Source organism: Scleropages formosus, chromosome 21 (assembly GCF_900964775.1).
Source record: "Scleropages formosus chromosome 21, fSclFor1.1, whole genome shotgun sequence".
NCBI classification, from domain to species: domain Eukaryota; kingdom Metazoa; phylum Chordata; class Actinopteri; order Osteoglossiformes; family Osteoglossidae; genus Scleropages; species Scleropages formosus.
The window spans coordinates 12470143-12482183 of NC_041826.1; the positions used below are offsets into that span (position 1 = coordinate 12470143).

Below are 12041 nucleotides of genomic sequence, written 5' to 3' on the forward strand. Positions count from 1 at the left end.
GGTGTGGTGTCCAGGTGTTCCCAGGCCAGTAGAACTGCAGTAGGAGCCGATCAGGGGACGCTTGTAGAAGACGCCCGAGGCCCCTAGCTCCCGCACCGGCTCAGACGCCTTCCCACCAGAAAGGGGACATTCCTCGTCCCCAGAGCCATTTCCCTCTGCTGACCCAGTGCGTTGAGGTCCACGGCTCATTCCTGCCACTAACCCTGTCCCAAACCCCTCAGCATGCGGGGGCTGAGCCCATGAGATCTCAGGCTGCATTGAGAGGGGTGATGTTGTGGGAAGCCTTTATCATCTATGATGACGCCAGCGCAACATGAGGAACAGAGCTCACCTGAACCACATGATCGGAACTCAAACCAAATGCTTCATGACCAACAGAAACAAGTCAGCTTTGGTTGACTGAACCATTTATCATATTTGGCGAGGCTCTGTTATAGTGTTAATACTTTGACATTTACATTTATTTATTTAGCAGACGCTTTTCTCCAAAGCGACTTCCAATGAACTCTATGTAGTGTTATCAGCCCACACACCTTATTCACCAAGGTGACTTACACTGCTGGATACACTACTTACACTGGATCACTCATCCATACATCAATATACATGCTTTTTATTCAAATTTTGAAATGAGTCCAGTACACAGCCTGTTCAGTGGAAAATGCAGTTGCGTTTCCAGCGACCCTGAGCTGACCTTTGACTGCTGGACTTTGTGTGAATGCTGTTTGTGAAATGAAACATGTAACACTTGTGGTGACATGAACATCATCACTACTTTTACATTATTCTTTAATGTCATAATTTTAAAAAAAAATGCTAATTGCGTTTATATAGTACGATTGTATGAAACATTTATTGAATAAAACAGAGATAGAAATGACAGAAGCAGAAGACAGCACTTTGGAGGAAAAGTCAGAGATGACATTTTGAGCATGCTATTTCGGAAAGTGTGTGTGTGTGTATTTGTTGTTAGCTCTCAGGTTCGTTCATAATTCCAGTAACAGTATAAACTCTAAGCTTTCTAGGTAAACAGCAAGGTAAAAACAAAAGCATGTTTACAGTATGCTCGGCCTGAAGTGCACAGGATCGACCGCACCTAGCCGCTAGACCATTACTTCTGGTTGTGTGGTCAGACAGAAGACATGGGTAATATTAACGGAGGGGGGAAGGACAAGGTGGACTAAGACGTTCTAAACAGGTACTTGAGGTGTGCGGCACATGCAGTAAAGCTTCATTTAAAATAAATCAGTGGCTGCCAAAGAGGAGCAGCCCAGATGGAACGGTAACTGCGCAGCGGGGAAAGAAAAGGATCTCGGAGCTCTTTGTAATAAACACTCGTTGCGCTTCGCGGCTCTTGCGGCGTCGTCTCCATGGAACCGGTTCAGGTTCAGGACGTGTCTTTTTCCAGATGAGCCCTGAACCCTGAGAGCCGAAGCACGGAGCAATAATCGAAGACGATCGACTTATACAGATACATCGAAAGGATCATTCCAGTGAGCTGCAGTTGGAGACAGACAGAGAGGGAGCGAGAGAGAGATGGACAGTGATGTTTTCACATTTGGATGTCGCGCTGCACACAAGGAGCAGCTGCCACACAGTCCGCACCACAGTAAAACGGGGCGATAAAGACGGTAAGTATATCGCACTGCAGTAGCTGCTCAATAAAAAGGACAAAGTGCTGGACGCAGCAGGTTTTAGTCTCCTGTAACACTATGGCAAAAAGAACCTGGAATGAATGGTGTGAAAATGACACTCCAAACTGTACCTTGCCAATATTCCACATAAAAGTCCCTGAGAGGGAGGAAAAAGTGAGAGAACCATGTGAGTAACTGCAAAACATGGAGAGCCAGAGAAATAATGCAGTGACACACATGCAAACAGACCGAGATATATTGCAGGAAACACAGCAAAACACACTGGAAGAGCTCATGCGGCACTGGAGGGCTTATGTGAACAGGGGATATGGAAGAGAAGGCAGTGCGTGCAGTAAGTACAGTGCGGGAACGGGGAAAAATAGGCAGTGCGTGCAGGGCAAACACGCAATTGGACCTTGATGCCGGGAAGAGTCTCTCCTCGGTCTTTGTGGGATGTGGACAACAACAGCTGAGACAAAACGCTGTGAGACACAGACACTGGACAAACTGGGACAAAAAAAACGTGGGAAGCAATAGAGTCTCGTTCCTGAGTGTACTACTCAGTTACTCATGAAGCTGCTATAAATGTTTATGCCAGTTGAACACAATCCCTACAGGGAATTTTAGAGAAACTAAAGCTGCGTGGAAAATCAGTTCCTTCAAGGAGCACTATTTGGAGTCCATGTAAGTTGTAAACTGGGTCCTCAAAGTACAAACAACTCAACTTACAAACACAAGTGTGAGCAGAACCCTGTTCATAACTCCATTACTTCGTTCCTCCAGTGACACTTTCACCACTAAGTTACAATCGATAAAAGCTGAATAATAGTTACACTACTCCACTTATTAACAGGTTGAGTTGAGTAAAAAAGTCAAATAGAGCTAAAATACACGAAAAAATACCATAGGGCGGCTATGTTTGCGACCTGTCCCGGAAGCACAGCGTCCGAGCCCTGAGCAGGACGCCAGTACTCTGCAGTGGAGAACTTTAATTTTTTTTTATATTAACTTCAAACTACATCTTTTACAGGTAATTTAAATTATGAAAATAGAAATACGTTCTATCCAAAAGCCCCTAGCCAATGCCGATTGCTGGTGATTCATCCCACAGATATGCGCAACATTGTCCGACACCCAGGGACAGCGGAGACGGGCTGTAAACACCTAGGAAACCAGCTGAATGAAGACAGCGTCATGCGGCCACTCTATCAGAGACCATTTCACTAACAGCTAACTAACAGCCGGGTGTGGAAGCAAAGGTCATTTTGGTCCTGCAACTGACACCATTTATAAGAAATAGAACAGTGAAGAACATGCCAATAAAAATAAACCCGGTTAACGTTTGTTGTCTTGAAGGTTTGTAACATGAGGAGTCAGCATAAAATTAAATGTTTTTCTTAAATGCAGGTGAAATGACACACACAGGAAGCTTTTGTACTGCAGTGTATAAATTTGCTTGCCAGAATGTTCCTACTCACCTCTGTGAAGATGACAGCCAGCAGCACTCCCAAAACCACCATCATGTTGTCCTTTATCCACCCCTCAAAATGTCTTTTGCAGCCCTGGGCAGATGGAGAAGGGAGAAGAAGGGGGAGGAAAAAGGACGGGATCCCGTTCAGCAGCAGGAACCCATGGACGAGCATCTTGCTGCCAGATATTGGTGACTCACCACTGAGAACTTCTCGCAGGTGGTGTCGTTCAAGCCCAGGTGGTCACAGTTCTCGGGTATCGACCCGTTACAGCTGAAGCTGATATCCGCCCATAGGCTGGAGTTGCCCACGATGCTGCTGGAGGAAAAGTAACAGGAACAGGGCATTTTCGCACCCATCCAGTCCGCTGGTTGATTCCAACCGCAGCAGTGAACCTCAAGGAAGGACAGGGGAAGGTGGGGGGTTATTACAATTAAGAGCTGAATCATTACTGAGAAAAAGAGATACCTCACAGTCATGCGCATCTAATATTCACCATTTCATTTATTCATTCATTTATCTGATGCTTTTCTCCAGAAAGAATGCTGTAAGTCGCCTCGAAGAAAAGAGTCGGATCAATAAATGCATGTGGATGCTCCATCGCTCAGAACGGACGCCCCTCTGCAGGTGTGGACACCGAAGGACAGACAGGGGACGAAGTGTGACTCGTTACCTCTTTCTGGACGTGGTTTATGATCCTCTCAAAGTCCTGCAGCTCCGACTGGTTTTGTCCGTATGACTTGATGAGCTCAAGCACATGCTCCTCCACTTTAGTCTGTATCTACAGAGACATACACGGACATTAACGTTCACAAGTCGCTTCTGGCGGTCTTCGCTGGTTCCGTTCAAGTTTGCGACCTTCACCGCGCTGCACAGCTGTACCGACTACAGCTCTAGAAATACATTCCTCCATGACTTCACTCTTTCAAGTAGTTGAAATATTTTCAGAAAACGCCATTATCAACATGTGAAAATACTGGCTGTGTTGATGGTGAGTCATTACAGAATTCCACTGTCCATTCGCAGAAGAAATCTGAAACGACCTGGAGGAAATGTGCCTCTCCTTCAATGAACGGTCCAGTCTGAGCTTCTTAGGTTTTCAAAGGATGGTTCATATTTGGGCTTTTGTCTTGGAACTAACATGTGGAAGTGTTCTTGACAAGAAGGCTGCACACACTAGTGACGGTCAGTTCAATAAAGATAAATCCATAGTGCGGTGGAACGCCACGCTGACGCAAGTCTCACCATGGTCTTCTGGGTGAAGCCCATAACTGTAGCGATGATTTCCAAGGCCAGCAGGATGGTGAGGAAGAAGAAGTACTGAGCGCCACCGCAGGGAAGATGAGCACAGGCGTGACGCATGGTGGAGATACACAGCACAGCGGTCAGTGTCACAGTCACCAGTCAGAGCCCAGGGATGGCGGATCGGCAGAAGACGGCAGCTCATCGGCACGAACCGTGGCGTACGGTGTAAAAACAAATAGAGAAGTACAAACAGCCCCAAAAAGAGCAGAACTCGGTGGATAAAGAACAAATAAACATGAAGCCTCCAACCATGTGTGATACGTCATATTAGTTCTGGAAAAAAAATTCTGCACTTGTGTCCACCACTGGCTTCCATTTCCACGTCATGACATGCAGACAAATGTTTTAAGTGTTACAGCTTTGCGCTGAACGCCTGCTTAGGGTTCTTCCCATAAACATGTGCAACGTCCATCATTTTGCTGTTGATCACCAGCTGTACCGCAAACACCGCGGAAGCACACTGAAGTAAAGCAGCCCCACACTCCGCACTCCCGAGTGGCTGGGTGCACAGGAACAGGTGACGTTTGCTCCAAAACAAACGGAAGATGCAGAATATACATGTGGGAAAATGCCATTCAACATTAATAAATGAACTGGAAAACATCTGTGTCTTCAAAAACTCGTAAGTTCTCGTGATGCGAGGAGCCAGTGTAAAGTACTTCTCAGAATCAGGCAACCTTGTGCATTTTTACCGCATGTACACGTTTGCTCTTCTGTTTGCCCTACTTTGAAATGACTGACCTTCCTGCTCTCACTCCCCTTTCGTCTGCACACTTTGCCAATGACTGACTGACCGACCAGGATGGCGCACCCACAATTATCTGACCATGGAGATGCGAACGCCACAACGGTGTCACGGCCATTTACCCCTCGTGTCTTAACAGCGACGGATTTTGCTGCCATTTCTTCAGGAACTCACCATTCCCAGCATGCATTTGGCCTCCTTCAGCGCCCCAAAGCATCCAAAGAATCCTAAGGACATGGTGAAGCTGCCGCCAATCACGAGGAAATATCCAAAGGGGGAGAAAGGTATGGAAGCGGGACTGAGATCTGAGAGGGAAGGAACAAATGAGTGACATTTACTGCTGTACACAACACCAGTATGTTGCTGGTTTGAATCCCACGAAACGTCAGTCTACAGGAGGGCACTTACATAACTGACTCCTGTAAGATGTCCAGCTGAGGGAATGACTAAGACTCTCAGTGACTTGTGGACTTGGGGATGTGACAGCTAAGCAACAAAACATTCACTGTAGCTGCCCTAAAAGAAGGTCATTTATGGCTTAAGAACTGAAATATTATTCATAAGGCCCTTGAAGTTTGAAAGGCTATATTCACCTTAAACAGTTATAAATTTATTTCTTGGACTGTCCCAAAGCTTTGACATCAAGGCACTGTGAAACACATCTACAATTAAATGCAAAAATGTTTGCAAATGTTGGAGACCTGCTAAAGTTATAAATACGATTCATATGAAAATAATACACAATAATCACTCACTGCATAGCATAGTTGTGGGAACATACTTCATATGATAAAGGAGTGAAATAAAAATGTTAAGTCACATATTAACACTTCTTTCTGAGTAAGCGAGGTGTTTATATTTATTCATTTATCTGACACTTTTCTCTGAAGTGATTTACAAGGATTTACCCAGCTGGACAATTTAGGGTAAGTACCTTGCTCAAGGGCAGTACAGCACAAGGTGAGATTCAAACCTGCAACCTGTGGGTCTAAAGGCAGCAGCTCTAGCCACTACACTAATAGCTCTCCCGGTGACTAGGGTTGCTGGGTTAGGGTTAGGGTTGTAATGATCTGCGTTTTTCCTGTAAGAACAAATATTGTATAATTTTATTATGAACAACTAGGCAAAGGAATGTACCATTTGATCAATATATGATTTTTTCTTCTTGTTTAAGTGGAGAAATTAAGACTAAGCACAGTGTGAAAGGGAACTACAGCAGAGCTCCTACTGGGACATGAAGAACCACATCAAGTATGTCCTGCGGAATTAACAGCAACTCAGAGCTAAGAGAGATGCTCTGATCAAGATGCAACGCATCTAACAGTTGGGGTATTTCAGTAGCATGAATTCTTTAAGCTGTGGAATGTGTGGGAAAAGTGAAACACGAAGTCACTCACCAAGAAAACTTCCCACATCAACGATTATCCAGAAACCCATGGAGAAGAGAAGCATTCCTAGGAACTGGCAAAAGCAAAGCGATCTCATAAAATCACAGGACATTCTCTGGAGAAAGAGATCATGAAGCAAAACCAGGACTTTCGTTCATTCTGTAAAATGTCAGTCAGCTTCGATGTGTTAAATGACAATAGATTAGAAACATGCATGCTGAGGTTTTCCTTTAAAACTGCATGAAAACACACACGAGTTCATTATAGAGCCTGAACACATCAGGAACACACACACACAGGAGAAAAAATTAAACTGCAAAACTGAGAAGTAGTATGTTTTGGATCAGCAGAAATACAACAGTGAAAAATCAATATAAAATATCAATCTGTGTAAAATGTAATCTAAATATAACATTTCAGTAACTATTTTATGCATCATAAGAAACTGTGTGTAAGGAAGTGTAACCATTTGAAGTTCTGCACTGAATTACTGAAAATGAACAAGCAAGTGCAGGTATTTACCCACTTCTTTTAAGGCTGTATTTATTGACAGCCTGCAGTTGTTGTGTATAAATGTTTTCTTGAATCATTGAGGCTGGATAACTTACGAAGAAGAGCAGATTAAACACGAACAGGAAGTATTTGATGAAGCTCACGCATCCGTCGGAAACCATGTCTGAAAACATAATCCACATGGAGGAGTACAATATTAACGCGTCTTGATCCACACGACACAGCAACACAGCATTTAACAACGAGTGTGCAAATGGGTGCAGAATAATTTCAGAAAAAAAAAAATATATGAAGCCTGTTTATACCAAAAAAATTCTAAGACAGAAGTTATAAGGCATCTTACATTTACATTTACATTTATTCATTTAGCAGACGCTTTTGTCCAAAGCGACGTACATCTCAGCAAAAGTACAATTTATGCATTACATTGAGAGAAGGAGACATAGCTGCAGACATGAAAGTCTCAAGCAAACCTAGTTGAACCTCTTGAACACATCATTGGACAGAGCTCTCAGGAAGAAGGGCAGATGCTGATGTGCTGATGATGGAGAGCGTAAGAGGGGTGGGGGTGGGGTATAGGACTACTGCTGATACCTGTCCCAGTATGACTAGGACACTTGTCTTCTCCCATTCTTCCTCCCGTTTAGGGTTAGGGTTTAAGGTTAGGGTTTAAGGTCAGGGTTTAAGGTTAGGGTTTAAGGTCAGCGTTTAGGGTTAGGGTTTAAGGTTAGGGTTTAGGGTTAGGGTTTACGGTTAGGGTTTAGGGTTAGGGTTTAGGGTTAGGGTTTAGGGTTACTACACATGAAACTGAACCTGCAAGCTCTGTTGTTCTCTACTCATGGTTCTTAGCTGTACAATAATTGCTGGACCGAGTTACAGAAATTTTATGCAAAGTTCAGCTAAAATCAGAGGTGCTAGAGGAGAAACTCTGAGATATTATTAGTCACCATGTAGAGCGCTTGGCTACCCTTCTGTTCACTGTTTCCTGAAGGGTGTGGAGATGTTTTCAACAGCTCCGAAGGTCTTGCTCATAGATGGTACAGAACATTTCTGTAGTTTGCTTCAGTGCCATCTATTGTTGTTTTAGCTCATTAAATCAATTACATTTTCACATGGCAGTTCAGTCAGAATTTGGTCCAAAGCTAAAGGCCCAGTAGCATGAAGATCAACACACAGACAAGCGTTCTAGGCGATGTTCAACAGTTCAACATGCTGGAAAACAGCACTTTGTGGCTGCAGCTGTAAGTCAGAGGAAGAGACATGTCAAACGTAGTTTTCAGCTCTTGAAGTAAAAAGTCTGTGCTTTCAAAGCACCGAGAACTGACTGTCTTGGGCTCCGGGGGTCTCGGTCCGAGCCGTGTCAGTTTGAACACTTCTAGCACGTGCTACTTCGTAAGACTGAAAGAACTGCGGACGAAAGGAAAACGACAACAAATATCGTAACAGAAAGCCTGCAGGGATACCCTAGGGTCACCCAGTATCCCTATAACAACAACAACAACAATAATAATAATAATAATAATAATAATAATAATAAAACCATGAGTCTACAACCGCTTGTCCCAAGTGGGGTTGCGGTGAACCAGAGCCTAATCCGGCAACACAGGGCGCAAGGCTGGAGGGGGAGGGGACGCACCCAGGACGGGACGCCAGTCCATCACAAGGCACCCCAAGAGGGACTCGAACCCCAGACCCACTAGAGAGCAGAACCCGCACACCCCTAATAATAAAAACAAGACTGAAAAACCTTGAGCTCCGAGGCCCTTTCCCCGAGATAAAAAACAGAAGCAGCAGTTTCAGAATGAAAAGCAAAGCACCCATCTGTGTGTCTGTGTGACACTTGACTGTGTATCACACAAGAGCACAGTGCACCTGGAAAACAAGAAACGCATGCAAATGACACAAAAAAAGCGCGTGTCTCTTTATTGACACATTTGTCAATAAAAACCTGAGACGGACTGTACTTCTCTGGGAACGAGAGCGCTGCCTCCACCGAAAACTACCAGTAATCTGCTTTTACTCACGCTCACTTTACCATACGCACTGAACGAAAGTATTCTCCTCATTCGTTGCCGTGCGATGCAGCGTCGTGGGGTTACACAGAAACACCGAAAATGTAAGAAAGTTGTAATGCAGCCGCACTCGAAGGACCTGTGCATGGACAGAGCACCTGTACCAGCTGTACCTCATCACCTGTCTGTCGCAGCTCCACAAACTGTCCCCACATAAAGTGTATTTGAGCACATCGGGCCGACACGTTACATGCACACGTATGGATTCCCTGGTGTCCCTGCAGTGCTGCTGCAAGCAGCAACACTCCGGGCTGTAGAACTGCACGCCAACTGCCTTCACTTGGCTGTTTCCTGGGCAATGTGACCAAACAGATCATATTACACACCACAGAGCGCATTAAATATGAACACCGATGGGCAGAGAGGACATCGGGGCTGCTATACAGCCACTGTTTCATAAAACAGTATAAAGTACACAGTGTACAGTATACAGTATATAGGGTACAGTACACAGTATACAATATACAGTGATGCAGAGAGAGTGTGTTCCACTGATGTATGGATGAGTGACCCATTGTAAGTAGTGTATCTAGCAGTGTAAGTCACCACGGTGAATAAGGTGTGTGGGCTGATAACACTACATAGTATCCATTGTAAGTTGCTTTGGAGAAAAGCGTCTGCTAAATAAATAAATGTAAATGTAAGGCAATATACAGTGTACAGCAGTGTACAGTACAATGTAGAGTAAACAATGTACAGTATGAAGTATGCAGTGTACCATAGAGAACATACACAGTGTACAGCACAGTATAGAGTATAAAACACACAGTGAATGTACAGTATATAGTCAGTATACACAGTACACACACAAGAATAATTACCCGCGCGGCAGCGCACGTGAGGCTAAAACTGCAGTTGTTCCCACTGGGACTATAACACTACTACGCTTGCGTTTAAGGATTAGTTACTGAATGACACAAAATACAATTCTCAGTAATATGGACTTGACACGCTGTTCCATAGAGGAAAATATTTTTATGAAGAATTAAGATGGGATAAATTTGATGTAGGGTTTATTTAACTCTGGTCTCCAGCTAGTTTCAGGCGAACGAACGGGACTTGGTAAGAAGATGAGTTTTTGTTTTAGCTGAAAGTCACTAAGGATTTGCGAGCCACGTGTTTCATAGCTGTACTAATACTGATATTTGTTTCCATAATATAAATGCATGTATGTACTAAATCATGTGCGCTTTGATTAAGATTTCATTTTTAATTTCTATTTATTTTTCACTTTTTCTGTTGAAATGATAAAATCTATATTACGCCACATAAAAACGCATTTAAATGAATATTCAATTACCTTGGACAACCATTGATTGAACCATAAAAAAATGATTTATTTTACATTGTAGAATTACGCGCCTCCTTCCTTGTCTTCCTTAACTCCACGGACTATTAATAAGGATCCTTACGTATTTATATAATGAAGTAGAGTAAATAAAATAGTCGTGATAAAATCGGCCACAATATTTTTACCATGATCATGTACGACGTAAACAAAGAGCGAAAAGAGCGCACGAACAATGATGTAAGGAGTGAATTATATTCTTAAAAGTTAAATTTTCTTAAAAAAAATACAAAACTTAATCAAACCACTGTGTTGTGCAAAAGGCAGTCAGGGGCCGCTCACCTCCAGTTACTGTCGAGACCTTGGGTACAGTAGGGTAAAGCAGAGTAAAGTGAGGTAGAGTAGAGATGAGCAGGGCTCAGAAGCGCTAATGACGGCACCAAGGCTTCGCTGCGGGGCTCTTCTTCGGGTCGCTCCACGCGAGGACGCACTGTATCGGCGCGCACGTGACACCTGACCCCCCGTCGCCAATCGACCGCCCCCCTCGGGTGCGCCACGAGCTCAGAAATCACCGTGTTCGCTTGCGGGCACGCGGGTCCCAGCATACATACACACACACCCACACATATACAAACCCATTTCTCAAAAAGCTGACACTGACAGTATGTAAAATGCAAATAAAAACAGGAAGCAGTGATTTCTTTGCAATTTTACTCATATTGAATTGAAAACAGCACAAAGACAATAAGTTAATGTTTTACCTCATAAACTTAAAATAACTAATTCCGATTTTAATGCTTGCAACATGTTCCAGAAAAGGGGAGACACGCGCCTATTTACCTGTGCAACGTGTAAAAAAAAAAAAAAAAAAAAAAAGAAAAACCTGTTCGAACTTTCCACAGGCAAATAGGTGAATAGGTAACAGGTGACACTATCATGACTGAGTTTAAAAGGTTCACCCACGAAAGGCTCCGTCGTTCACAGGCAGGGACGGGTCTAGGCGCTCTACTTTGTGCTGGACTGCGGCAGTTACTAGTTGAACGGGTTAGAAGGGACAGTTATCAAGGAACGATGGCAAGGAATTTAGGGATTTCACCACCCATGGGCCATGGTCCATAACATCACATAACATCAGAGAATCCGGGGAAATCGGTGTGTGTAAAGGACAAGGCTGCAAACCAATACTGAAGGGCCGTGATCTTGGAGCCCTGAGAGGGAAGTGCATAAAAAAAAACAACTTTCTTCTATGAATGTAACCACGTGGCCACAGGGGTCCTGTGGAAGACAGTTAACGGTCAGTAAATACACTTCGTTGTAGCATCTACAAAATCCATCTATTGGCAACAGCCGCTTGCCCTGAACAGAGCCAAGGGATGCACCCAGGACGGGACACCAGTCCATCGCAAGGCACGCCCACCAGGGCTCGAGCCCAAGACCCGCCCCACAGCGCCGGGCACCGCCTGAACACAGTGCGCCACCAAACCCCCTTGACTAAGATGTGTGGGCTGATAACACTACATAGAGTTCAATGGAAGTCGCGTTGGAGAAAAGCGTCTACTAAATAAAAAAATGTAAAAAGACCTTCGTCTGCGATCACCTTGATTCAACTTGTTGAGGAAAAACACTT

The 12041-nt window shown here is 44.1% G+C and overlaps 1 protein-coding gene across 2 annotated transcripts; it reads right to left on the bottom strand.

The window, feature by feature from the left end:
• Positions 1-953: 953 nt before the first annotated feature.
• On the bottom strand, positions 954-10964 carry LOC108918662 (leukocyte antigen CD37-like). Of its 2 annotated transcripts, XM_018726139.2 has the most exons (9): positions 10757-10964; positions 7150-7217; positions 6551-6614; positions 5328-5458; positions 4349-4423; positions 3777-3884; positions 3304-3498; positions 3113-3196; positions 954-1498 (listed from the first exon to the last, which is right to left on the bottom strand). In XM_018726139.2, exons 2-9 carry the CDS (start codon positions 7213-7215, stop codon positions 1388-1390), a joined length of 834 nt encoding a protein of 277 aa, XP_018581655.1. In that variant the 5' UTR covers positions 7216-7217; positions 10757-10964; the 3' UTR covers positions 954-1387. The 2 variants fall into 2 exon arrangements, with proteins under 2 accessions (XP_018581655.1, XP_018581656.1); XM_018726140.2 differs by lacking the exons at positions 6551-6614; positions 7150-7217; positions 10757-10964 and adding an exon at positions 5562-6007.
• Between the last annotated feature and the right edge of the window lie 1077 nt (positions 10965-12041).